This window comes from Hyla sarda, chromosome 2 (assembly GCF_029499605.1).
Source record: "Hyla sarda isolate aHylSar1 chromosome 2, aHylSar1.hap1, whole genome shotgun sequence".
NCBI classification, from domain to species: Eukaryota; Metazoa; Chordata; class Amphibia; order Anura; family Hylidae; genus Hyla; species Hyla sarda.
In genome coordinates, this window is record NC_079190.1 from 428,171,187 (window position 1) to 428,197,469 (window position 26,283).

At 41.7% G+C, this 26,283-nt stretch overlaps 1 protein-coding gene across 5 annotated transcripts in view; it reads left to right on the plus strand.

The window, feature by feature from the left end:
• Positions 1 to 26,283, plus strand: part of MYO18A (myosin XVIIIA) — a 350,022-nt gene that overhangs the window by 133,735 nt on the left and 190,004 nt on the right. For 4 of the 5 annotated variants that reach the window (XM_056559047.1, XM_056559046.1, XM_056559048.1 and 1 more), the window contains 5 exons: positions 2,597 to 2,654; positions 6,655 to 6,799; positions 17,158 to 17,169; positions 20,473 to 20,649; positions 23,344 to 23,434. In XM_056559047.1, coding sequence (XP_056415022.1) covers positions 2,597 to 2,654; positions 6,655 to 6,799; positions 17,158 to 17,169; positions 20,473 to 20,649; positions 23,344 to 23,434 — 483 coding nt within the window. The remainder of the gene's footprint in view (positions 1 to 2,596; positions 2,655 to 6,654; positions 6,800 to 17,157; positions 17,170 to 20,472; positions 20,650 to 23,343; positions 23,435 to 26,283) is intronic. The other variant, XM_056559045.1, reaches the window with a different exon arrangement.

The following is a 26,283-nucleotide window of genomic DNA, read 5'->3' on the forward strand; positions in this document are numbered from 1 at the left end:
TGACTTTAATGGGAGTTACGCAAACGGTGTAGGCTCAGGGGATAGTCTGTTAACGTAACTCTGGGTGTTACCTAAACGGTGTGTCTCACAGGGCAGCACTGTTTGTGTAAATTTCAAATTGCATAGCTTCCCAACTTCTGCTGCTTTCGGCTTTCCCAGCCACCTCCGGCCACGGGTAAATAGACACAAGGAGCGGGAAAAGCCAAAAGTAACCAGGTAGAACAACCTCTTTAACCACCCCAAACAATCTTTATGTACAGCCAAACTAGAACTGATTATTTAGTTTTTTTTTATCATCATGTCGTTCTTAGGTCCTCAATTCTGTTCTGATTTAAAGCTCCCTATATGAAAACGAAGCTCAACAGAAACTGAACTTATTCAGCTACTAAAAAGCAAAAAAATCACATAATAATGTTTAAGGGTGAATGTTCGTTTTAAAAGGAATCTTTCACCAGGATAGACCCCCTAAACTTGGCTATCTGCCTCAATGGGAGGGGGGGGGGGGGTGCTTCCCTTCCTCATTTAATGGAAAACAGTCACCAGTTTACCAGCACTATATCTCGATACACCGGGTTATAGTGCGGGTGAACAGGAGATCGATGCAGGGTCTCAGACTGCTATACCTACCTGCAGTCTGGAGCCCCGATCCCCGAAGGGCCCCCACTTTCCAGCACTGACTTGCACTTTGAGGCGAGCCTGACGGCTGGATTTGAATATTCACAAGTGCTGGTCAGTAGGCACAAGCGCTCGTGTGACCAGCACCTGTTCACACCGCACTATAACCCGGTGTATCGTGTGTCTATTAGAATTTTTGGGCTGCTGTGTATCCCATTGGTTCTGATGGGTCTGATGTAGGTTACCGGCACTTTTTTTAAAATCTATTTCTTAGACATTCAGCTTTATGTAATGAGCCAACTGCAGTTAAACCATCACAAATGATCCCTCCAGCTGGCATTTTATATAGCTTTATTGTAGCACAATTTATTACCATTTCTGTTACTTAATGCTTATTTTATTAGGTGCTTAGCTATAAAATATTTTTACTTTTCAGAAATGTAATTCTTGTTACTGAAAGTGTTCTTGTTGCTGCAAATGAGGTTTCATTTTTCTAGAGCGAGCTGTAAATTTTCTCCAGCCTATTCTTGCTCTTTGGATGGTCCGACCTGCACATCCTCTCAGGGGCTCTGTTGGATCTTCTATGAAACCTTCCAGTATTTTTTACAGAATTTCAATGTCTGTGCTATTGTGATTAAAAACGTCTGGAACCTCTATAGACTGGGGTCTGTCCATATCCTTTTGGTGCATTTCTGTTAGAATGGGTAATTTAGGCTGTGTTCACATTACATTGTGTGCCCTCCATTAGGCTTCATATCAACATCCTGAAAACGGGTGGCAACATGCAGCCCGACAGACCCATAGGCGTGAATAGACCGAATATATTCTAATATAGTCTTCTAGGCTATATTTGATCTGTTTCCTAAACATATACTCCAGCTCCAGAATGTGGTTGATTTGGAAACAGAAGCCTTGTGCTATTGTTAAACCACCTTATGTTCACACAGCATATTTACCTAAATGAAAATTGGAGCAAATGAACATACCCTGTGCTAAAAATGAAGGCATGCTTTTTTTATTTCTGCTGCATATTTTACTTTCTTGCCATGGTTCTGAACTAGCTCTATTCATTGGGGATAATCTGCATGCGGACTACATTATAGGAAATTGACATAAAATGACATATTTCACATTGAAAACGCATGTTACATGTGGTTTTCACAAGTATGCCAACATTGAATATGTGTCGGGTATGTAGAGTATATAGAAAGCATTGTCTTCTAAATGCACCCACTTTATTAGTCAGAAAGGAAAACTGATGCAAAGGAATGCTATATAGACCCAGCCTATTTGAATATTTCACAGGTGCCCATTGACTTGCGTATGTGCTACACAGAACTACTTTTCTCTTGCAGAGCCACATTACTGAATGATCACAACTGATCATCTGGCTTCGGGAGGTGGAAGCCACTGTGAACAGAGCTGGCCATTGGGGTGGGATCCTCTGTGTTGAAAGCTGTCCATTGGGGTGGGACCCCCTATGATCAGAGCTGACCATTGGGGTGGGACCCTCTGTGTTGAAAGCTGACCATTGGGGTGGGACCCCCTATGATCAGAGCTGACCATTGGGGTGGGACCCTCTGTGTTGAAAGCTGACCATTGGGGTGGGACCCCCTATGATCAGAGCTGACCATTGGGGTGGGACCCTCTGTGATCAGAGCTGACCATTGGGGTGGGACCCTCTGTGATCAGAGCTGACCATTGGGGTGGGACCCTCTGTGATCAGAGCTGACCATTGGGGTGGGACCCTCTGTGATCAGAGCTGACCATTGGGGTGGGACTGTCTGTGATCAGAGCTGACCATTGGGGTGGGACCCTCTGTGATCAGAACTGACCATTGGGGTGGGACCCTCTGTGATTAGCTCCCTGTAAAAATCACTGCTGAACAGTACAATATCGGCACCTCGCAAACTTTATTGCCCACTCTAGAATTGCTGATGTTTATTATAATGTACGTAAATATTTTTCTTTAACTTTCCAGGACAGAGCTTCATCTCAACCACTTGGCAGAGAACAATGTGTTTGGCATTTCACCCAAGGTAAGCAGTGCTGGTCTCCTCTTATAAGGTTATTATTCTACTCTCAGCATCGGTAACTTGTGATGTAGAGTAACACGGGTGCATTCTCATACACTTCTACTGGTTGGGACCAAGGGTTAAAACCGGCGTGACAGTCACCTTCTGTTGTATCCTGTCACAGCTGAGCGGACTTTGCATATTGGGTTTATTAAAGCGTGCAAAGACGTAATTGGCTGTAGACCGACGTGTTTAGAGCGGCAGCTTGGTGCATCATGAATGTTATTCATACTATAATCTTGTATCTGTGATTCACCATAAATGCTTGCAGCCCTGATGCTCACCTTGTTCAGCAACCTCATTGTGCACGGCTGACTCAGCCGCTTATTTCCAAAATAAATATGCATAAGGAGAAGGTGACTTTACATGTATTAAAATTTTTCTAAAGGGGTTTGTCACCATGGCACTTAAAGGGGTACTCTGATGGAAAACTTTTTTTTTTTTTTTCTTAAATCAATTGGTGCCAGAAAGTTAAACAGATTTGTTAAACAGATTTGTAAATTACTTTTATTAAAAAAATCTTAATCCTTCCAGTACTTATTAGCTGCTGAATACTACATAGGAAATTCGTTTCTTTTTGGAACACAGAGCTCTCTGCTGACATCATGACCACAGTGCTCTCTGATGACATCTCTGTCCATTTTAGGAACTGACCAGAGCAGCGTATGTCTGCTATGGGGATTTTTTCCTACTCTTGACAGTTCTTAAAATGGACAGAGGTGTCAGCAGAGAGCACTGTGTTCGTGATGTCAGCAGATAGCTCTGTGTTCCAAAAAGAAAAGAATTTCCTCTGTAGTATTCAGCAGCTAATAAGTACTGGAAGGATTAAGATTTTGTAATCAAAGTAATTTACAAATCTGTTAAAACTTTCAGAAATCGGTTGATAAAAAAATAAAAATAAAAGTTTTCCACTGGAGTACCCCTTTAACAGCAATAGCTATGGAGAGCTATGATCTTCTATGCCATGGTACAGGACAAAATGAGTAAGAAGATGCAGATACTGATGCAAATACTCGCACAAAGCCTTAAGCACATGACAGTACACAAACTTTAGACTTATATGTAGACTAAAATCTTTGTAATAGGTGCAGTGCAAGAGATTTGAGACTCCTTTTAATATCCTGCAGTCTAGAGCAGCGTTTCCCAACCAGGCGCCTCCAGCTGTGGCAAAACTACAACTGCCAGCATGCCCGGACAGCCAAAGGCTGTCCGGGCATGCTGGCAGTTGTAGTTTTGTCACAGCTGGAGGCCCCCTGGTTGGGAAACACTGGTCTGTAAGGGTCCTGTATTTTGCTTCTACTGTTGAACAGGACGGCAGGATAGTCCTGTTTCTCATTTTTTGCTGGCAGCTTGCCTCCAGTCAGTCTGTTTCCAATATGTGGGGGTGGAATTTGAATCACCCAATGCCCGGAACATGTAGTTGCAGGTAAATGTTTTTCATAGTCAGCCCTGCTTTGGTCGACCAGACCTGGACCAGCAACCAGTGGCAGCCGCCAAACAGATCTGGCCACTGCCACCTTCTGCAATAGTCCGACCCCCCCCCCCCCCCAAAAAAAAATAAGTTAAAAACTAGCACATGTGGACCCTTAACTGTTCTGAACACAACTGACCCTACCCGGTCCTAATGGATACTATTGACTTGAATAGGATCCATCTGGTGTCAGGAGTTGTGAGGAGAAGAATAATAGGACTATTTTTTTTCTCAGATCAACTCCTGTCCTTCATTTACCGGAGCACAACGGCCGTGTAAACGAGCCATAAGTAGTTACATGGCTAGGGTTGGATGCTCTTGCTTTTCTCTTATAGGATTAGTGTTTGAGTACCATAGAAAGAGGCTGTATGGCTCTGTGCCCGGTGCGGCCAGTCACAGTCTGAGCATTGTAAAAAAACATCATCTACCGCAAAACTTATTCCCTGAATTAGTAAGCTAGCATGTCTTCTCAAGTAGTTGCTTGTGTCCAGCAGTCCTGTGTAAGAGCCAACTACTCTGTATAATATTGAGGTCTGAAGGGTGTTATCTGCGGCCAAAGTTTTTTTTTATTTATTTATTTTTTTATAGTTTATTAGTGAATTGCATGAATTACAATCCCATAGTAAACACTATAAAAAAAATCCCTTCTCTACTCATTCTATAGTTCTGATTCTGTTAAAGGGGTACTCCAGTTTAATAAAATCTATCCCTTTTCTAAGCATAGGGGATAAGCATCTGATCGTAGGGGGATAGTGGGGGGTACCAACTCTCCTCGTGCACAGAGTGTGGGTCGACACTCTACCTCCATGTAACTCTATATGGGAGATACAGGAGTACTCGGGTCGCAGCAGTGAGTCCTCCCTTCCCTGCGATCACACACTTATTCTCTATTCTTTCGATAGGGGATAGATTTTCCTAAACTGGAGTACCCCTTTAAGCTTGAAGAACAGATTACAATATGTACAAGAGCTTGGCCCATAACGACCAATCACAGCTCGATAAGATACCAAAGCTGAAGTTTTTATTTACCGCCATCCATTGATTTCAGCGGGACTGGCCAACCATCTTTTCTATATAGGTGAGGGGTGGGGTGGTGTCCTGATTTTGGGGTAGAACAGTAGAAACACACAGTTGTTACAGACTTTTCTCACCTCAAAAGACAACTTGGAAATTCTTGTTTCGTGGAGAGTTAGGAATTAAGAAAGTCTATAGCCACCATGTAGGTGCATGTCCTTCCAACAGCCTAAAGGGTCATCCCAGTTAGCTAACCCCCTCGAATATTTTTGGAGTGTGGTAAGAAATCAGAGTACATGGAGGAAAGCCATGTAAACCTGGGTAGAACATACACACTTCATGCACATATTGTCAGATTTAAACCCGTCTATAGCAAGGTGTCGGTATTACAACTCAGTGAGACACCTTGTTTGGTCCTCAAGGAAAATAAACAGTCACCAGTGGTCTCCTGATTCCCCCTTAGGGTCTATTCACACGGCGTAATTTCCGCTTGCGTAATTCCGCCTCAAATTAAAGCTCATAGACTTCTATGGGATTCCGCACTCCCATTCACACTTCTGAAATTCCGCTTGCGGAATTTCAGAAGTGTGAATGGGAGTGCGGAATCCCATAGAAGTCTGTGGGCTTTAATTTGAGGCGGAAATTCCGCCGCGTGAATAGACCCTTATTGAGAATGCATCTAATGTGCCTTGTGATCTTAGGCCCCTTTCACACTATAGAAATGTCCGTTTTAAAGATCCGTTATAATGACCCGTTAATAAAACCATCAAAAACTGCCGTTAAACAGCCGTTACAAAATCCCATTATAGTCTATGGGATTTTAACATTATCCGTTTTAAATACAACAGACACAGAAAAAACTAGTGGCACCGGTACCTTACTATACAGCTCCACGAGATGGACAATGTAGGTATGCGGGGAACCAGTCAGAAATATTCCGAAAACGGTGGTGCTAGGACAATGAAAGACGTAGTAAATGCAATGTAGTACACGAGAAACCGTGTACATTCTGGACCTTCAGCTCCTATCTCGGGCTGCTAATCCGGCATCGGAGACAAGGTAGTGTGGGGTGCTCAGAGGCGACTGCATGCACTATTTCTTCCGTTCGTTCTCCCGTCACAAAATAATTTCTTTTATTAATAACTGGCTAGAACGGGTTAAAACGGATAATGTAAAAATCCCTTAGACTATAATGGGATTTTGTAACTGCTGTTTATCAGTCGATTTGAAGGGTTTTCATAAAGGAACATTATACCGGGTCTTTAAAACGGATGAATTTATAGTGTGAAAGCGGCCTTAGTTATACAACAGATTGCATACTGAGATAAAATCCTACTATCTAAATACGGAATAAAGTGTGCCATACTGGCATTAAATATAAGATGATGAAAAAACAACAATTCTGAACCTTCCTTATGCGAGTACCCGCTGTCTTTGCTTTGTAAAGTCACCAGGATTTATATTCAATGTTTTGCACAGGGTGAAGACAAGCAGAAGTCAACACAGCTGTTCAGCAAACTGCAGGCGGCCATGAAAATCCTGGGCATCTCCGCAGAGGAGCAAAAGGCCTTTTGGTTAATACTTGGAGCAATTTACCACCTGGGATCAGCTGGAGCCACCAAAGGTATCAATATTTGTCCTGTACGACAGCAGAAAACTGACCTGACATCTGCTCCAGCAGTATAAGGGTGCATTCATACCACGTTTTTTCAATACAGTTCCTGTATCAGGTTTTTGATGAAAAACGGATTCCTCAAAACCTGACTAAACTGTATCAAAAAGTGTGTACAAATTTTAACCCATATACGGTTTGAAAAATTATGTCCGGTTGCATCCGTTTTTTAAGAAAAAAAAGTATAAGTTTTTAATTTTTCCACTCCATTTTGAATAAAGTTTCATTTGTTTGATTGAAATTCCAAGAAAAAAAACTGTGCAAAGTCAAAAACCGTATGGTGAAAACCTGATGGAACGGTACGCACATACAGTTCTGTACGGTTCCCATTGACTCCCATGTTAAAAAAATAAAATAAAATAACGTATACGGTTTAATACAGTTTTTCACCCGGACCAAGAAACGTGGTAGACTACGGTTTTGGGTACGGGTAAAAAACTGGACAAAACCAGATGATGCGTTTGACATACAGTTTACAATGTTAAGTCAATGCATACAGTTTTCTATACAGTTCCATACGGTTTTTAACTTGAAACCGTATACGGGAACTGTATAACAAAAACGTGGTGTGCATGCACCCTAACCCTATGAACGCTAATGATCTGTAAAATGGTCTCTGTCCTTCTGGACTAACATACGTTGCCTATAATAATGGGTGTAGAAATTTAGCTCCTAACCAATAACCAAATACTAGTTTGATGGATGATACGAAGATATATTCCTCCTGGTGTCTGATGATTCACTATTAGAACCATTACTATAATACTGCACACAGATAACTGTATAAAGTAAGGCAGACTGGAGAAAGTCCCACAATGTATGGCTGTTTTACATGACAAGGGTTTTGCATGAAATACGATACAAGCCAGCGATCTATTATTATGATGACAGTGAAGAGAACAAGACACCTTAATAACTGGAGGAGACTTCATAATTGACTGAAAGCTGCTAAAGAGTTGAAGACTGTACAATTTTGTAATATCTGAAAATGAATACGTAGCGTCGGACTTCACCCATCAATGTGGTTATAAATAAAGGGGAGTGATGTTGAGATGGAAAGCTCAAGGAGTACAGGGTGGAAATTATCTAACCACTAATATAAAGTTATGTATAGTAAAGGGGTACGCCACTGGAATTTTATTTTTTATTTTTTTTTAAATCAGCTGGTGTTAAAAAGATTTGTAAATTACATCTATTTAAAAATCTTAATCCTTCCAGTACTTATCAGCTGCTGTATACTACAGAGGAAGTTCTTTTCTTTTTTTAATTTCCTTTCTGTCTGACCACAGTGCTTTCTGCTGACAACTCTGTCCATGTCAGGAACTGTCCAGAGCAGGAGCAAATCCCCATAGCAAACCTCTCCTGCTCTGGACAGTTACTGACATGGACAGAGGTGTCAGTAGAGAGAACTGTGGTCAGACAGAAAGGAAATTAAAAAGAAAAGAACTTCCTGTGAATCATACAGCAGCTGATAAGTACTGGAAGTATTAAGATTTTTTAATAGAAGTAATTTACAAATCTGTTAAACTTTCTGGCAAGAGTTGATTTAAAAAAAAAAATCAATTGGAGTACTTCTTTAAGGTTTCTGCATTTCTCTTATATTCTTACTGATCGACCATGCTGCACTACAGAATAAGGGTCTATTCACACGGGCGGAATTCTGCCTGAAATAAAAGCTCATTACACTTGTACGGGATTCCGCACTCCCGATGACACTTCGGAAATCCCGCAAGCAGAATTACCGAACTGTCAACGGGAATGCAGAATCCCGTAGAAGTGTGTTGGGCTTTCATTTCAGGCGGAATTCCTTAAGGCCCCATGTAGACGGAAAAGCTTACAGAGGTTTCATATTATAGAGCTGTAGTGTTCCATGTGTGGTCCTTCTAATACTACCATATTTCTACAAGAAGCAATACCTTAACAGAAGATTACCTCTATAGTACAGTGATTTTACCTCTTGGTTTCTGTATGAATCTGTAGAAAGAAACTCTCTGTATGAATCTGAAGGCATATAGAAGATAGAGGTAGAGACTAAAGACTTTTTTGAGTGCCATATGAGACTGGGTCACATTACTAGAATGCAGTATGTCTGTGGGATACATCTGCATACCAACAGAAAGGTATAAACTAGTCCATTACAGTGTACCTGTAATTCTAGATAAAAAGTTATTATTGTGCACTGTAATCATTTTTCTAAATTACTTTCAATTTTAATTCAGGCTGTAAATAGCTGTAGAGGTTAGCGGTGGCTCCTGGCCATTCATAGCGATGCATTAGGAGACAGTGTGATCACAAAAGAACCCAGTTGGATCTAGGGCCACAAACGCTCCTATTTAGTTTTGAATAATTCCAGTGAATAAATCCCGTAAAATCTGACAGTAAAATGAAAAAAAATAAAAAATAAACAAATAAAAACTTTAAAACCACTCAAACACTATTCTCCTTTGTTTCTCAGTTGTAGAGATATAAGTATTAAATGGGTATATAATACCAACATCTAGAAATGATACCTCTAGACCTGCCCACACTGTTTAGTCAATGAGGCTTTATATACCCATTTAATACTTACTTTATCTCTTCACCTGAGAAAAATAGGTGAATGGCGTGTGTTTGAGTGGTTAACCAATCTCAGGTATGTTATTGTGTTTTGCTATTCCTAGATATTAATGGAATTATTAAAAGTAATGTTATATCAAGGGGGTCTCTTTAATATGGTGGTTGTGACCCTAGGGCCATTTGGCTTCTTCTGTGATTAATTATCATACACCCCTCCCCTGATAAAGGGTACGCAGGATCGTCTTAGCCAGCATGAGACCCAGTGCTATAGAGTGTCATGTGGTTCAACAACGCTAACTTTTGTACTGCCTATGGAAGCTATGGAGGCAGAGCAGGAGGCTCTGTCTGTTAACACAGTCAAGAGTGACTGTGAGCCCAGACCACGGACACTCCATACAGCTATTTACAAGCTGTACTAAAAATAAAAATAATTTAGAAAAATTATTACAGTGCACGGTCTTGCACTAGAATAATTTTCCGTCTAGAATTACAGGTACACTTTAAAGTTAATGGGCCCTTGGGTACACCACAGTATACACTGGCATACCTTGCTGGTACACCAAAGTACGACAGACCATACCGCACTGCTTTAAATTTGTTTTGTCAATTTTCCAAATGTATCTTTTTTTTCTTTTTTGGAACTCCTGTATTTTTAAATACAGACCAATCGTAATCATTGGTATACGACATTTGATACTTTATGGCTTCTTTCACACTGCCGTTAGGGCACGGCAGTGTGACGGCTGTCGGGGAGCCCGGGGAATAGCAGGAGAAAAAATGCTGCTTGTGCCTTCTTTTTCTCTCTCTACTCCCCATGAAAAATAGTGGTGCCCAATGACTATAATGGGGTCCATCGGGACCCACTGTTTCCCATTGCGCCGTCAAAATGATGGCTGTCAAACTCGGGAGGGGGGGAAGCGTTTGATGGCTGTTCTTGACGGGTGCAACGGCAGTGTGAAAGAAGCCTAAAGAGAATGGGCCTACTGCATGTACCTCACGGTATACGTTGCCATACTTTTCTGCCAGCATGCACACGTATACTGGACACGTACTGCACATCTATGATGTGAACCCAGCTTTGTGGATCAAAGCACCATGGATCCATAATACGGCCATGGGCCCTGAGGGTGGCACTAAAAGTTTATTTGGTAACCATGGCAATATAAGATAATAGCCTTGTCCCTAAAAAAACAGTCTTTCCTCTATTGTGTCATTTAAGGTCTAGACATTTATGGAACATATGTTAAGACGCACTGAGGTTATTACAGTGTCATGTGGTGGCTCAGTCCCCTCTCGGCACACTTTATGTTAAGCATTTCCTTTTATTGGCACTTATCTGAATGCCTTAATAACTGGGTGGCAGATGGTATAATGTGGCTTGTGTCTGCAGTGAATAACCCGTGTATAACCTTACCTTCCCCTGCAGTTTCAGACGTAGATGCTCTCGGTAACTTGGTTTGACTCTTGTTGAGTTTGTTTTTCTTTTTGATCTATTGCGTGCATTTTTTCCTCATCTTCCCGCTGCGGATCACATTCTTTCTCTCTGTACAGCATGGAGCATGACCGGTTTGGACTAGGCACTGAGGCCTGGGCATAAAGTCACCTCTAGTCTCATAGAAACGGCTCGCCAACTACATCACATATCACCTGGCCTGACTTATGTAAAAACATTATGATCACTTTAGTCTTAAAATCTGCACACATTTATTATTATTTTTTTTCTCCCTAATTCAGACTGAAGTTGAAACTACAGCATCGTATAAAAAGTGTGCACCTCGACAAATGGTTGAGTTCCGCCTAAGTTCTAGGTCATTTGTTGTCTGTCACCACTTAAAGGGGTACTCCGGTGGAAAACATATATATTTTTTTTAAATTAACTGGTGCGAGAAAGTTAAACAACTAAATTACAAAATTATAAATAAAAATGTTATCCTTCTAGTACTTTTTAGCAGCTGTATACTACAGAGGAAATTCTTTGCTTTTTGAATTTCTTTTTTGTCTTGTCCACAGTGCTCTCTGTTGACAACTGATGCCCGTATCAGGAACTGTCCAGAGCAGGGAGAAAATCCTCATAGCAAACATATGCTACTCTGGACAGTTCCTGACAAGGACAAAGGTGTCAGCAGAGAGCACTGTGGACAAGACAAAAAAAGAAATTCAAAAAGCATTTCAAAAAGTATTTCCTCTGTAGTATTCAGCAGCTAATAAGTACTGGAAGGATGAAGGTTTTTTAATAGAAGGAATTTACAAATCTGTTTAACTTTCTGGCACTTGTTCATTTAAAAAAAAAAGGTTTCCACTGGAGTACCCCTATAACTTGTGCTCCCGTGTGAGTACGTTTTTATTTTATTTTTTTTATCAAAAGTACATAAGCCAAGTTTTATAAGGCTTTTATTATTGTTTTTTTAAGCGGTTGCATTTTTTGTCTGGAACCACTAGATGGCAGGCTGGAACCAGCATTGCCTGAGCAGAAACAATAGTTCCATTACTTGGCAAACGTAATTGCGATAAAGTGTTTGCCTCTAAAATGTCAAATGTTATGAAAAAAACAAACACAATACAAGAGTAGAAATCCATACACAGGTCTGGCTATTGCTACAATATATAGGCAATGTTATTGTATGAATTCTGTCCATTATACTTCTTTTTTTTCCTCTTGTGCACGTATCAACGTGGGAAAACAGTGTCTATTGGCCTAAATAAGCCATGAATATCTAGAACAGCCGTCTCCAAACATTGGACCTCTATATATTGCAAAACTACAACCCCCAGCATGCCCGGACAGCCGTTGGCTGTCCGGGCATGCTGGGAGTTGTAGTTTTGCAACATCTGGAGGTCTATAATTTGCAGACCACTGGTCTAGAGCCTTATGCCTGATTGCACCTGCACACTTACTATTGTTGCTTCTATTCACAGCGGGTTTTTGCACCTTTGAGATGTTTGTGGGATTCCAGCTATTACTGCACTGTGTGCTATCTATGGCACCACTATAGCATCTACAGTTCAGAAATAGCTGGCCAGCCGTCATCTGCTTAACTGTGTCCAGATAATGGACTGTCTATAATAACTTGAACGCATGGCTTCTTCAAGCTACCACGTGACTGCATGATGTAGTGATGAAACTTGTCTTGAAACATTCTTTTGGGTAAAAGAATATAAGAAGTTTATGGTTTACTAGTGCACTTTTTCCACACCTTGTTATGCTGAATAATTGCATTAAAATATATATATACACATACACAGTGTGTGTGTGTGTGTGTGTGTGTGTGTGTGTATATATATATATATATATATATATATATATATATATATATAAATTTTAAGCTAAACGAAAATCTTAAGTTTGTCTTTAGGTGTTCCAAATAATGCATGACACTGCCAGGTGTTACTTCTTTATGAAAGAGCAGCTCCAGTCAGATATGAAGATTATCCATGCTGTTAGTGTTATGGGTGTAATCCCATGCATCATTGTCCTAAAACCCTGATATGCTGTTAATAGCCATTTCAAATTAATTTACGAGGTTTCTAGCTTAAATACCATTTTTTATAAATTTTAAATCGATATGTCCCTATTGGGGGTCTGGGTTCAGGACAGAAAGAGTCTCCTTCCACCTCTGGCAGCGGACAGTATAAGCCTTACTTCCTGCAGAAGGAGGCTTCTCTGGTATACCCCCATGCTACCACATGGTCCTTTTCTGGCAAACAAGGCACACAGCTATTTCTCTATTGGCTGCTGTGGATCAGCGACACTCCCACCGAAAATACCTACAGGTGCACAGACACCTACTGTAGTGAGTGGCGATGCACACATTTACTGGGCTGGATGTGAGAGTGCCCCGTGATTGCAGTGAATAGTGATGCGCACAGTACAGTGCATTTATTGCTGCACACATACACTTGTCTGTATTGCACCCAAGAGGTGACTAGGACTTGGGAACACGGCCATACCATGATGTTGTGTCGCTCTGATGTGTTTGGCAACAACTGTATCTGTATACAATGAATATGGTATTTATTCATTCAACAACCCCTTTAAAGTGTCTCTGACATTTGGTCACAGAGACTGAGACCCTGACTGATCATTACAACAAGTGGGGAGAAGCGTGCAGCTGTGTGCTTCTCTCCCTGGTTTTCTGCAATCTTTTAGTTGCAATAGAAATTCATGAAACTGAATGAGGGACTTAAGCGCGCGCCTCTTCCTTCTTGTTCTCCAGATTGGTGGGGGTCTTAGCACTGAAAACCCAACTGATCAAAACTTTTAACACATCACTTTAAAGGGGTTGTCTCACAGAAAAAATATATTTATTGTACACAGAGGCAGTTGCCGCCAAATACATCATGGTGACACAACTTCATGGAACCGCATGACTGGGACACTTTAACCATAAGATATTTAAGTTCTTTCTGATCCTGAGCCAAGACAGTAGTTTCTCCATGTTCTGTATGTTATAGTAAGTCTCCAGTGTAAAACCACTATCTCTCTAAAGTTACAGGTATATATTGTGCTGTATTAATTATACACAACTAAGCAATAAAAAGCAGCACACTAAAGCAGTTTAAAGTGAACACGTGACAATTTCTACCCCTTTATTACAGTATACAGATTTGTCTTTGATCACTATAATAGTAATGTTCATATCACTATTGACTGGAGCTGCTCTTTGACAGTATTTAAGTTTTTTACAGAACATAGATGCTGCTTTGTAGGGTGAATTCCGATAACTGTTGCTCTAGTAAGCCACAACACATTCAACCACTATCCGTATATAATAGTTATAGGCAACAGAAGTGTAAATGCCAAAGTTAGAAAATGCTGAGGTTAAAGGGGTATTCCAGGCCAAAACTTTTTTATACATATCAACTGGCTCCAGAAAGTTAAACAGATTTGTAAATTACTTCTATTAAAAAAATCTTAATCCTTCCAATAGTTATTAGCTTCTGAAGATGAGTTGCTGTTTTCTATCTAACTGCTTTCTGATGACTCACGTCCCGGGAGCTGTGCAGTTCCTATGGGGATATTCTCCCATCATGCACAGCTCCCGGGACGTGACATCATCATTGAGCAGTTTGACAGAAAACTTCAGAAGCTAATAACTATTGGAAGAATTAAGATTTTTTAATAGAAGTAAATTACAAATCTGTTTAACTTTCCGCAGCCAGTTGATATATAAAAAAAAGTTTTTGCCTGGAATACCCCTTTAAGAATTGTGATTAAAGTTTCGACTAAATCCCCTAATCTCGGGAGCATGTGGGAATGGATATTGCTGCATTTTGTTACAGTATGACTCCACTTATGTCGCTGCAGGAAAGATTAATAGGATTATTTAGAAGTGTTTTATTTACTTTTCATTAGCGAAAACTATCAAGATGATAATAGCTTAAATATTAATGACGGGAAAACTCTCAACTCCGGGATGTTTGCCGAAGACGTCTTATGCCTAAGTCAAGAGATGTTCATTTGTGAAAGTCTCCGCGCTTTCTCTACATTTTTACTATAAACATAGCACTAACTAAGTCTGTCAGTATGAGGACATGAGAGCCATCTAGATAAAATTGTGTGTCAAGAAAGATGCATAATTAGTTCACCTGTAACTCCTCCTGTCAGGGCCGATCTAGTTCTTGTCCTTCACACGGAGAAGAGAACCTGAGGTGTAATGAATCTAAAGCCGAGTACTGGCAGGGGACATTGATTAGAAACAGTACATGCAGGTAGGAGAGTGCATGTTCAGAACATCTAATACTGCTTCCATAAGAACCTTATGTGATGCCTTCTCTGGTCCTCAATGTCATATTACAGCTCCATTTTACATGTTCTAATAGAGCAGTGGTAGAGGTGCATGGGACCTTACTGATCCTTCGTTTGCATTATCAGATTCCCAGTTATTCTATCTCTACAAATCTCTGACCTAACATAGTACTGTGGCCCACAAAGTCTCTGTGGCTCTAGTCTTGAACTGCATGTGACATTGTTTTTTTTCTACAGTTTTGCGGTTTTCAAGGGGTTATTCGGGATGCTTTTATCCAGAAACAACCACTTTTTTCTCAGCTTGTTTGTGGCATTGCAGTTTAGTTTCATTTAGGTGATTTGAGCCAAGTTGTAATACTCTACACAACCTGACGACAAATGTGGTACTGTTTTTGGAAAATAGTAGCTATGTTTCAAAAAATTGGATGACCCATTTAAAAAGCTGGTAAAAAAAAGGTAAACAAAATGTAATACTGTACACGAAAGATACTAACAAAATGTTATTGTTCTAAAAAGAATCACAGTGGCGCATAGTGGTTGAATGAGCTAAGCTTGTCGTATACTACAGATTTTGGATGGCTAAAAAAGCAGATGTAGACTATTTTTGGATTGCCATTGTCACTTTTTTGTGATGTGAACAGATATCGACTCACTGATAGCTTATAGCTGTCAAAAACTTGATCTGCCATGTTGTTTTTTGTTTTGTTTTTTTTACCACTGCTGAGCACTGTAGGCATCCCATCAGTCAAAGCCCAGACTTAAAGGAGTAGGCTGGTATCTAAAAACTTATCCTCTATCTATAGGGCGGGGGGAGGGGATCTGACTGATAGGGCGCTGGGCAGGAGATTGCGGAGGGTCCCAACTCTATTAATAAATGAAATGTGTTGAACACAAAGCTGTGGCCGACCTGTGCCCGCTCCATGCATCTCTGTTGGAGAGCTGGCAATACAGCGTTCTGGTATCTCCGGCTCTCCCATAGAAATGCATGGAGGATGTATGTCAACCACAGCTTCGTGTTGTGGTCGTAACACTGCATTCATGCACAAAGCTGGTCGGACACCCTGCGATCTCACACTTATCCTGCGGATAGAGAATAAGTTTATTAATACTGTATAACCCCTATTCCGGCTTTATACCTCTTATCCCGCCACTGGGACCCATGCAATCTAGGTGCTCCCCCCGGCATTCTGTGCTGGGTGATGCCTTTGTGATATGACGTCACGGCCACACACCCTCCATTCATGTCTACTTGACGGCTGGGGGGCTGCACCGAGATCGCGGGAGTCGCAGCGGCGGGACCCCTGTGATCATACATCTTATCCCCTATCCAAAGGATGTATAAAGCCGAAATACTCCTTTAGGGGCCAGCGATCAGCCGGCGAGCGAGACAATGCTCACTTGTTGGCTGATTGGATGTTTCGTGCGGCCATTTATATTATCGTTATCGGTCTCATATCACCCTGTGTAAACAGGTCATGTTCGGCCGACAATGATGAATTGAAGAGGCTGCATGAATGTCTCAGAGATTGGCGCTTATTATTGTGGCAGCGTTGACCTGCTTAGACTAGTGAAAAAGTGAAAAAACTACCAAAAACAAATTGAAGGCAATGAATGACTCATCTCTGCTGTGATCTATTTTTTTTTTTACTTTTGTATTGTCGTCTAAGACGACAAATTTCACAAACCAGACACCCCCCTACAAGGCATCCAGAAAAAAGCCGTCTAAAATCCCTAATGTACGTCCAGTTTTAGGAAGATTATAAATCTGCCATCTCCAATCATCCTGCACAGATCCTATAATCTAATCCCCTTATTTGGCAGCACCCATGGTCAGTACGTTGTAGTAGCGGCGTCGTGGTTTGTATAAACTTTCCTAGCAACCTTTTCTCTATCCCTTTTTTGTAAACCCTTTGTATTCGGTACAGTCTACTACATAACAGTTTTGTGTGTTTGTTATCTAACTGCGTGTTTTTATTTGCATGTTGCATGCTGCTCCGTTGCAATACAGAAGCAGATGAAGGTAAAGACGCGTTTCATCATTTTCTTTCATATACCTCCAAGTGTATTTGTTTCTTGTGTTATCTGTTTATCCTCCTGCTCGCTCGCTCAGCACCGGTCACAGTGTGACAGCTGTTTAATTGAGTCATTGTCGTATTGACACTAGAGTTTCTCATCTCTCTTGCCTGTTCCTTGTCTGGGTGACTTGATATTGTTTCATCTTTTTGTGTTTATTAGGCTATCTCTGCCAAGAGTATTGTCACTATAGAGCTGGCACCAGTTCTGATATTTCCATACAGTTATTTTCCATTTTATTAAAGCCATTGCTGTAGCTAACAAAATCTTGTGTTCTAATCCACTGTATATATAATTTATAATGGATTTCATTAACAAACCATTAAGGGGCATTCTCCACGATTAACTTTTGCATTCCATGTTTTCATCATTGAGGAATGGGAGGTGGCCTAATGCATATGGACCCTGGTGCAAGTGGATCGGCTTTGGCTGTAGTGTAGGGCCATGGAAGGGTTACCTACATCTCCAGGCTTCCTGGTGGTAGCTGTACCTGTTTCCTACCTGCATTGATTACAGATATAAGTGCAGGGAGGGGATGGAGAATTCTGTGCAGCTGTAACTGTATGGATGCATGGCTCTTCTCCACGAGCATCTAAAACAATTAAAAACCCTCTTCCTGATCATTCGGTGTTAGCATTAGTCAATTGAGGGAAGGGGCACCTGTAGGCACCCTTGGCTTAAGGGCCCAATTGCAACTATTCCTACTGCTCAGATACAACAAGGTGGCCACTAGGGAATCCAACTATCTATTCTAGCTCATGAAAATTAAAGTGTTTGCCAACATGGGGAACCTGTCACCACTGTCAGTAGTCACTCCTCTAAGTATACCTGCACAGTCATTATCTAGTCTTTCCTACCTTGTATAAGAATTGGGTGCAGTACCAGGTCGGTACTCTACTCAATATCACCGACTTTGGGTTTTAAGTGACATTTGCATCTGTTGAAAGATTCTTCTAATCTAGTAAAAAATCCTATGATTAATAGCAGTATCTGGTATCCAGCCCTCTTCTGTTCAGAGGACTCACTGTACAGGAGATAAGCGAGGCCAGAGAGAAAGGGCTGGATTCTTCTCAACACAGGATGACGTCTATACATAGAGGATGGGGTGGGCTGTCAATCAAGCAATATAATAATATACTTGGCAGCTCCTGAATACAGCAGACTCTTCTCTGCAGAAGAATGCCCAGTGGACCCTTCTCCTGAGTTACATACAGTGGGGAAAACTTTAGAGAAAGATTATGAAAGAACATAGAATGGTTTTGAAACCAATAGGATGTTTAGTTTTTACTCCTATTCTGCTGAACTGCATAATCCAGTGTTTCCCAACCAGGGTGCCTCCAGCTGTTGCAAAACTACAACTCCCAGCATGCCCGGGCAGCCGTTGGCTGCCCGGGCATGCTGGGAGTTGTAGTTTTGCAGCAGCTGGAGACACCCTGGTTGGGAAACCCTGGAATAATCAGTAGGGTCTGATGGTGATGACAGGTTCCCTGGGGTTATCCAGGAAAAAAAAACCTTTTTTTTAAATATATGAACTGGCTCCAGAAAGTTAAACAGATTTGTAAATTAGTAAATTACTTCTATTAAAAAATCTTAATCCTTTCGGGACTTATGAGCTGCTGAAGTTGAGTTGTTGTTTTCTGTCTAAGTGCACTCTGATGACACCTGTCTCGGGAACTGTCCAGAGTAGAAGCAAGTCCCCATAGCAAATCTCTTCTACCCTGTGCAGTTCCCGAGACAAGCAGAGATGTCAGCAGAGAGCACTGTTGCCAGACAGAAAAGAACAACTCAACTTCAGCTGCTGATTATTATTGGAAGGATTAAAGGGGTACTCCGCCCCTAGACATCTTATCTCCTATCCAAAGGATAGGGGATAAGATGTCTGATCGCGGGGGTCCCACCGCTCGGGACCCCCGTATTCTACCATGCGGCACCCACCTGATCTTACGTCCCCGTGGTCGGGATGGTATTAGCCTGAGGGCCTCCAGCGGTTCCGGAAGCCGTTACAGGTGGGTGCCGTATGGTAGAATGCGGGGGTCCCCAGTGGGATAAGATGTCTACGGGTGGAGTACCCCTTTAAGATTTTTTAATAGCAGTAATTTACAAATCTGTTTAACTTTCTGGAGCCAGTTGAGATATATATAAAAGTGTTTTTCCTGGAATACCCCTTTAAGATCTCGAAATGAATGGCTGCTGATCCACATTCTCTTGATAGATAAGGGGTTGGAATCAATGTTGTTCCAACTTCACCTTGCAGTAGATTAATGCCAAATTACAGAATCCCTTGAGTAACAGTACAGTATTAGGTTTCTAAGAACCAAGTGAATTTTATTTAGTTTCTTTAAAATGATTAGGTTAGAGAAATCCCTCATGAAACAAAGTATAGCTGTCATTCGTTACATAGTTTGTAAAGCTGAAAAAAGACATACCGTATATACTCGAGTATAAGCTGAGGCCCCTAATGTCACCCCAAGAACCCAGGAAGTTATTGACTCGACTATAAGCCTAGGGTGGGAAATACATCATCCCCCCATGTCATCATCCAGACCCCCGTCATCATCCCCCCCCCCCCTTCACCATCACCGCCTGTCAATCCCTTCATCGGTGGTCTTCAACCTGCAGACCTCCAGATGTTGCAAAACTACAACTCCCAGCATGCCTGGACAGCCATCGCCTGTCCGGGCATGCTGGGAGTTGTAGTTTTGCAACATCTGGAGGTCTGCAGGTTGAATACCACTGAGAAGGGATTGAAAGGCGGAGAGTTCACTCGAGTATAAGCCGAGGGGGGCGTTTTCAGCACGAAAAATCATACTGAAAAACTACGCTTGTACTCGAGTACATACGCTACGTCCATTCAGTTCAGCTTAGAACCCTAAAGTGCTGCTTAGTACCCTATAGTGTTGATCCAGAGGAAGTTAAAGAAGAAGAAAAAAACTCAATGAGGTGAAAGGCAATTTTCCTCATTTTAGGTGTAAAAATTTATTGCAATTTGAATATCTGAAGTATTTCAGAAAGTCCCACCTATTCATTGAATGCCAGCACCCCAGTACATGTTCAGTAGCAGAGTAAATGTTACGAGATAGAATTTTTTTTTATATCATCTATAGCAAGATAGTCTTTAAAGAGCCAGAACCGGTATGTAGATGTTTGTGAGGTCTCAAATCTACGTCTTCTCTCCATTCTTACCATCCTGTTATATTTTAGCCTTTGGTTAAGATGTGCTGTTCATTTACATCTCTGTGTTCTTGTAAAGCTGGCAGGAAGCAGTTTGCCCGGCATGAGTGGGCACAGAAAGCTGCATATCTCCTGGGCTGCTCTCTGGAAGAACTTTCCTCATCAATATTCAAGCACCAACCAAAAACCAGTGGCCTTCAGAAATCGACCTCCTTCCGTCAAGGACTGGATGATGCAAGCCAAGGAGATGGCCCAGGCAAGTGATATTGTGACCTACCTTGCTGTATAGTACCTTTCCTTACTACAAGTCATCATGGCCGTCCCTGGTGGCTTCACCCTGCCTTTATTGTTTGGGTATAGAAACCGCTCTAGTTATCAGTATAAGATTTATCAAGGCAAGCAGGGTAGACCGAAGTCACTTTGGATTGCCCCCATGACTTGTGAACCACAAGGCAGCATGAAAGTGATGACAGGTTACCTTTAAAACAAGTTGAAAACATCTAAACAGAAAATTGCCTATTAGTGTATGGCGACGGTGGTTAATATTTAATGGCGGCTTATTTAAAATTAAAGGGGTACTCTGATGCTCAAGCATTCTGAACATTTTATTTAGAACACTCTAAGCTGGAGCTCGTGATCGTGATGTCACAACCACGCCCCCTCGTGACGTCACACCACACCCCTCCATTCATGTCTATGGGAGGGGGCGTGTCGGCAGACACGCCCCCTCCCATAGACATGAATGGGGGGCGTGGTGTGACGTCACGAGGGAGTGTGGTCCTGACATCACGACCACTGCCGCAGGTGTTTATTTAGAACACCAGGTGCTGCGGGAGATCCCGGGGGTGTTGGACGGGGGCCAGCAGCGGGACTCCTGAGATCAGACATCTTATCCCCTAGGATAGGGGATAAGTGTCTAGCAGCGGAGTGCCCCTTTAATCCTTTTAATGGTGACTTGGAGTCTTTATCTTTTATATTCTTGGTAAATAAGCACTGCTATTTCTATACTTTTTTTTAAATTGCATTTCCAGCTTTGTTTTTATTACACTTTCTCGATATTAAAGGATGGTTGGAGTCTTCTATAAAATGTTCTTGACTTCTTGTAATCTCTACAGTTTTCTGTTGACTTTAAATTTCTTAACCTTTTTAAAATGTAGAATTCTTGGCCTTTAATTGAAACATCTCCTCGTTACCTGGGTTGTTAGGATGACATTTTCTTTTCATATTTTTGCATGTTGCTTTTGCTCTTGACGTTCTCAATTAGACAAACGCCTAGTACAGTGAATAAGTGACTCCTCAATGAGCTGCCCCTGGCTGAGCACAGCCATGCTAGTGACCTGCATTATAATAGGACAAGCTGACCTTGCTTACCTGGCTGTGTACCTATCTGCTGCGGTTACTGTTCTCTCGTTCTTGTAGACCCTACTGTAAAAGAGTATTACCTAAGACCAGGCCTACATAGCAGGGAAATCAGAGTGCAATGCAAAACACTGAAGTAATGAAGGGGTCTTCTGTTCTGGATCCTCTATCTTGGATAGACGTTAAGAGAGCGGTTACAAAGAGCATCTCTCACTCTGGAGGACCTATCCTGTCTGGCTTTATACAGGCAGCCCATTAATTTGAATGGGGACTGTGCAATGATTAAAGGGGTACTCCACTGCCCCAGCGTTCGGAACATTTTGCGGGGCTGTGGGGGTCTTGACGTCACGGCCACGTCCCTCGTGGCAGTCGCCATGCCCTTCCCATAGACTTGCATTGAGGGTGTGTGGTGTGATGTCACGAGGGGCGTGGCCCTGATGTCATGACACCTGCAAGTCCGCACCCAGCATTCGCAACAAAATGTTCCGAATGCTGGGGCAGTGGAGTACCCCTTTAACTTGTCCCAGAGCACAAAAACCTGCAAGCCCAAATGGATTAGTGAGGGTCTGGAAAATGGATTCCCACCTGGTGAAACTCTTGAGGTTATGCGTATCACCCCTAAATGCGGGGTATCCTAAGGGATTGCAGGCCGTGGGAGCTTGACCAGAAACCGTAGCACCGGATCCAGTAGATAGCATGAAGGAAGGGGAAGAAAAGAATCTCCAAAAATGGCGCCATCCTGAATAAAATGGCATGAATAGCTCACTTAATAAGCAAACCGTACTTTATTATAAAAAGACAGTTTACATGTACACCCAAGGCAAGATGTGTTTCGGATAATATCCTACCCTTTATCAATTTTTGCAGATTCTTTTTTTCACGTTCCAATAAAATGGGATTGCCCAAAATGGACAATGGAAATTTAGAGATTAGAAAAAATAAGCTACTTTGCATGCTCTCTAGCAGTACTAGACACAGACCCTGCCCGTGGACAAGAGAGGTTGTGTTTCTAGTACATCAAAGCCGTCACAAAGTAAAAAACCTGGTAGTAAGTTTTCTTTCATTTTCCTGCAGCGCCATCACAGGAGAAATTTAGAATATCACATTGCTTATTCAAATCAATGTATTGCCAGTGTAATGCAGGACGAGGTAGGTCCTCCAGAGTGATAGATGCTCCACTGTGGCCAAGAGATGAGGATCCTGAAGAGATTTAACTTCGACCACTCCATTATATGGGTTATATAGGATTACAAAAACCTAGATGGTTTCTTCCAGAAACAGCGCCACTCTTGTCCTCACTTTGTGTGTGGTATTGCAGCTCAGTTCTATTTAAGTGAATGGAGCCGAGTTGTAATACCATATACGACCTGAGGGCAGATGTGGCGCTGAATTCTCTAATAGGATGTATGGAAATATTAGTCTCTAACCTTGACATTTAAATGTGGACACTGCTAATGTTTAGTGTCTTGGCTCTTCAATACTTTTAGCTTCCACAATTACTGCTTATGCTTGTACCATGCATTTACATAGTTATGTCATATATATGTTTTGTGATTTACATGTTGTGTTCTTTATTTTAATATTAATACAGGTTCCAAATTGTCCGCTTTGGAATGCCTGGAAGGGATGGCTTCCGGTTTGTACTCGGAGCTGTTTACGCTGCTCATCTCACTGCTCAACAGGTATTGTGGACAAAAAGTTCAGACCTCAGTCATAGTAATATTCTGGATCCATAGCCTTCTGACCCCATTGATCATCTTTCTAGCTGAGACATAGTGTTACTTGGTGCTTACCATTTATTACAGTAATTGTTTGGCAGTGATCCCCTGATATTCGTTCAGTAGATGAGTTTATAACCTACCAACTTTCTACGGCAGTGTTTCCCAACTAGGGAACTGTTACCCCCTGGATGTGAAACACTGGTCTACAGCAATACAGTGATGCCTCAACTTACAATGGCCTCAACATACAATAGTTTCAACATACAATGGTCTTTTCTGGACCATTGTAAGTTGAAACCAGACTCGACATACAATGCTATGGACAGTCCAGATCTGTGAAACATGTCAATGAACTGACCAATCAGAATGGGCATTTACTGGTAAAACTCCTGTATTACTGAAGCGTATGCACTGACTGGTGTCTGGTAGCGCCCCCTACAGTACATGTTCTGTACTGTTTACCTGTACCAGGATTAACTGCTCTTTTGGACACCAGGTGAGGGTGGCTCCATGTAACTTTTTTAGGACACGGTGTGTACTGTACAGGACCCCGAAGAAGCTCCTGTCCTCTACATAGACTAGTGCTTCCCAAGCAGGGTTCCCCCAGCTGTTGCAAAACTACAACTTCCAGCATGCCCGGACAGCCTTTGGCTGTCCGGGCATGCTGGGAGTTGTAGTTTTGCAACAGCTGGAGGCTCCCTGCTTGGGAAACACTGACATAGACAGTGATTTACAGCTCCCAGCAGATCTTTATTACTTTTATATGTAAAGACTTGCTTTATCTGTATTAGTTATCTACTTATTTTTATTTAATTCTCACTTTTTCCTATGTTTGGATGACATTTTGGTGCCTTTAGAACCAATTACCAGGTTTCCATAGAGTTCTGGTCTCCACATACAATGGTTTCAACATACAATGGTCGTCCTAGAACCAATTAATATTGTAACTTGGGGGACCACTGTACATAGTTGGGTAATAAGCCTCTGACCGCTAAAGGCTGAGAAATGTAGAGTTGGATTATGTAGGGATGAAAGACTATTCTATTCCTTAGCTTGGAGGTCCGAGCAGATCCTCCCCAGCCTTACAGAGTCATAGAGGCTTCATTACTCATCAGTCATTTATATTGTATCTAGACATTTTGTATCAAGAGGCAGGATCTTCCGTGTACACCCAGATTTATTCCACTTCCATTCGGCTTTAGTGGTTATTTAAGGTGTACGGTTCCAAAGTTTCAGCAAAGCTGAATGGCTGTAATAATTCTTATTCCCAGATACGAGCACATAAAAGCTGGTTGTAAAGCAAAGAAATATGCATCACTTTGATGTCTTTAATACTGAGCAAAATGCAAAGGCAAAAAGTAACAGTGATGTTCAGTAATGTGACCTAACATGACTGACGAGATGTTGTGCGCCCCCTATGGCTGGATGTGTTTGCACACCTCTCATTTCTATTCACACGATGCCGTAACAGCTGCTTTAAATGCATTATGCGTGCATAGCGCTGTACGGAAAAAAAACGGAGTCGTGCTGAAATAGACAAGGATAAGTATGACCATGATGGGAAAATTGCATGCTACTACTGAAGGGTCCATAAAAAGTGTTTTTTTTTTTTTTTTTTTTTTCCTTTTTCTAAATCAGCAGATAAAGAAAGACCTGTGTGTTCTGATATTACCGGTAAATGCCCGTTGTTGACCTTGCAGCCCGGTAAATTATTCATTAGTCAGAAACAACATTAAAATGCCTACAATAAAGTAAATCCCAATATGTTGCAGAATACTGAGCTCCCACGACTGTGCCCTAAATGGTGGCCTTGAAATTAGATTGGGCTTCACAGCATTGAATCACGGCACATACACAGGTAGTCGTTGACAGCCATTTTAGTTCCAAATTAGACAGAAATAAAGAGCATGTCCTGGATAAAGCATAAATTGTGCTCCAAAGCCGTTACCAGTAATAGTGATTACACGTGAGCCATGATGACTGTTTCTACTTCTGGCCTTGTCTGGATCTCACGTGTGTATCCTTGTACTTGTAGAAAAGTGTTTAACATGCCGGTAACTAAGGCATCTGTCTTAAAGGGGTACTCCACTGCTCTATCGTCCTGAACATTTTGCTCCGAATGCTTGGTGTCACAACCCCTGCCGCCAACAGACACCCAGTGTTCTAAACGAACACTGGGTGCTGCACAGAGATTGCGGGGGTCCCAGCTTCGGGACCCCCATGATCAGACATCTTTATCCCCTATTTTAGATAGGGGATAAGGTGTCTAGGGGCGAAGTACTCCTTTAAGATCAGGTGAATTGTAGCCAATTCCCTGTGTGGTTCATGTTCACTCTGTAAATGGATTGTGTCGCCATCATCCATTAAGCAGGTGATTTTTTCTCACTCATGTGGAAGTTGTGGTGCACGCTCAGGCTGAAGAAAGGACGGACGTCTGTTGTGAGAACATGTCTGTCCCCATAAAATTTACTCTCCAATCCATTTGGATCAGGATATAAAGTCCTGAGACATTGAAGAATTAAAGTTAAGACATGACCACAGTAATTGAAGAAAAGCTGGAAAGTAGATATTTCTCTGGCAATATGGGGGAGGTTTATCAAAACCTGTCCAGAGGAAAAGTTGCTGAGTTGCCCATAGCAACCAATCAGATCGCTTCTTTCATTTTTTTAAAAGGCCTGTGAAAAATTTAAGAAGCCATCTGATTGGTTGCTATAGGACAGGTTTTGATAAATCTCCCCATATGTCACTGACCAAATAATAGTACAGATATAAACATCTAAACATCACAAAACTGCACATGGTCTATTTAG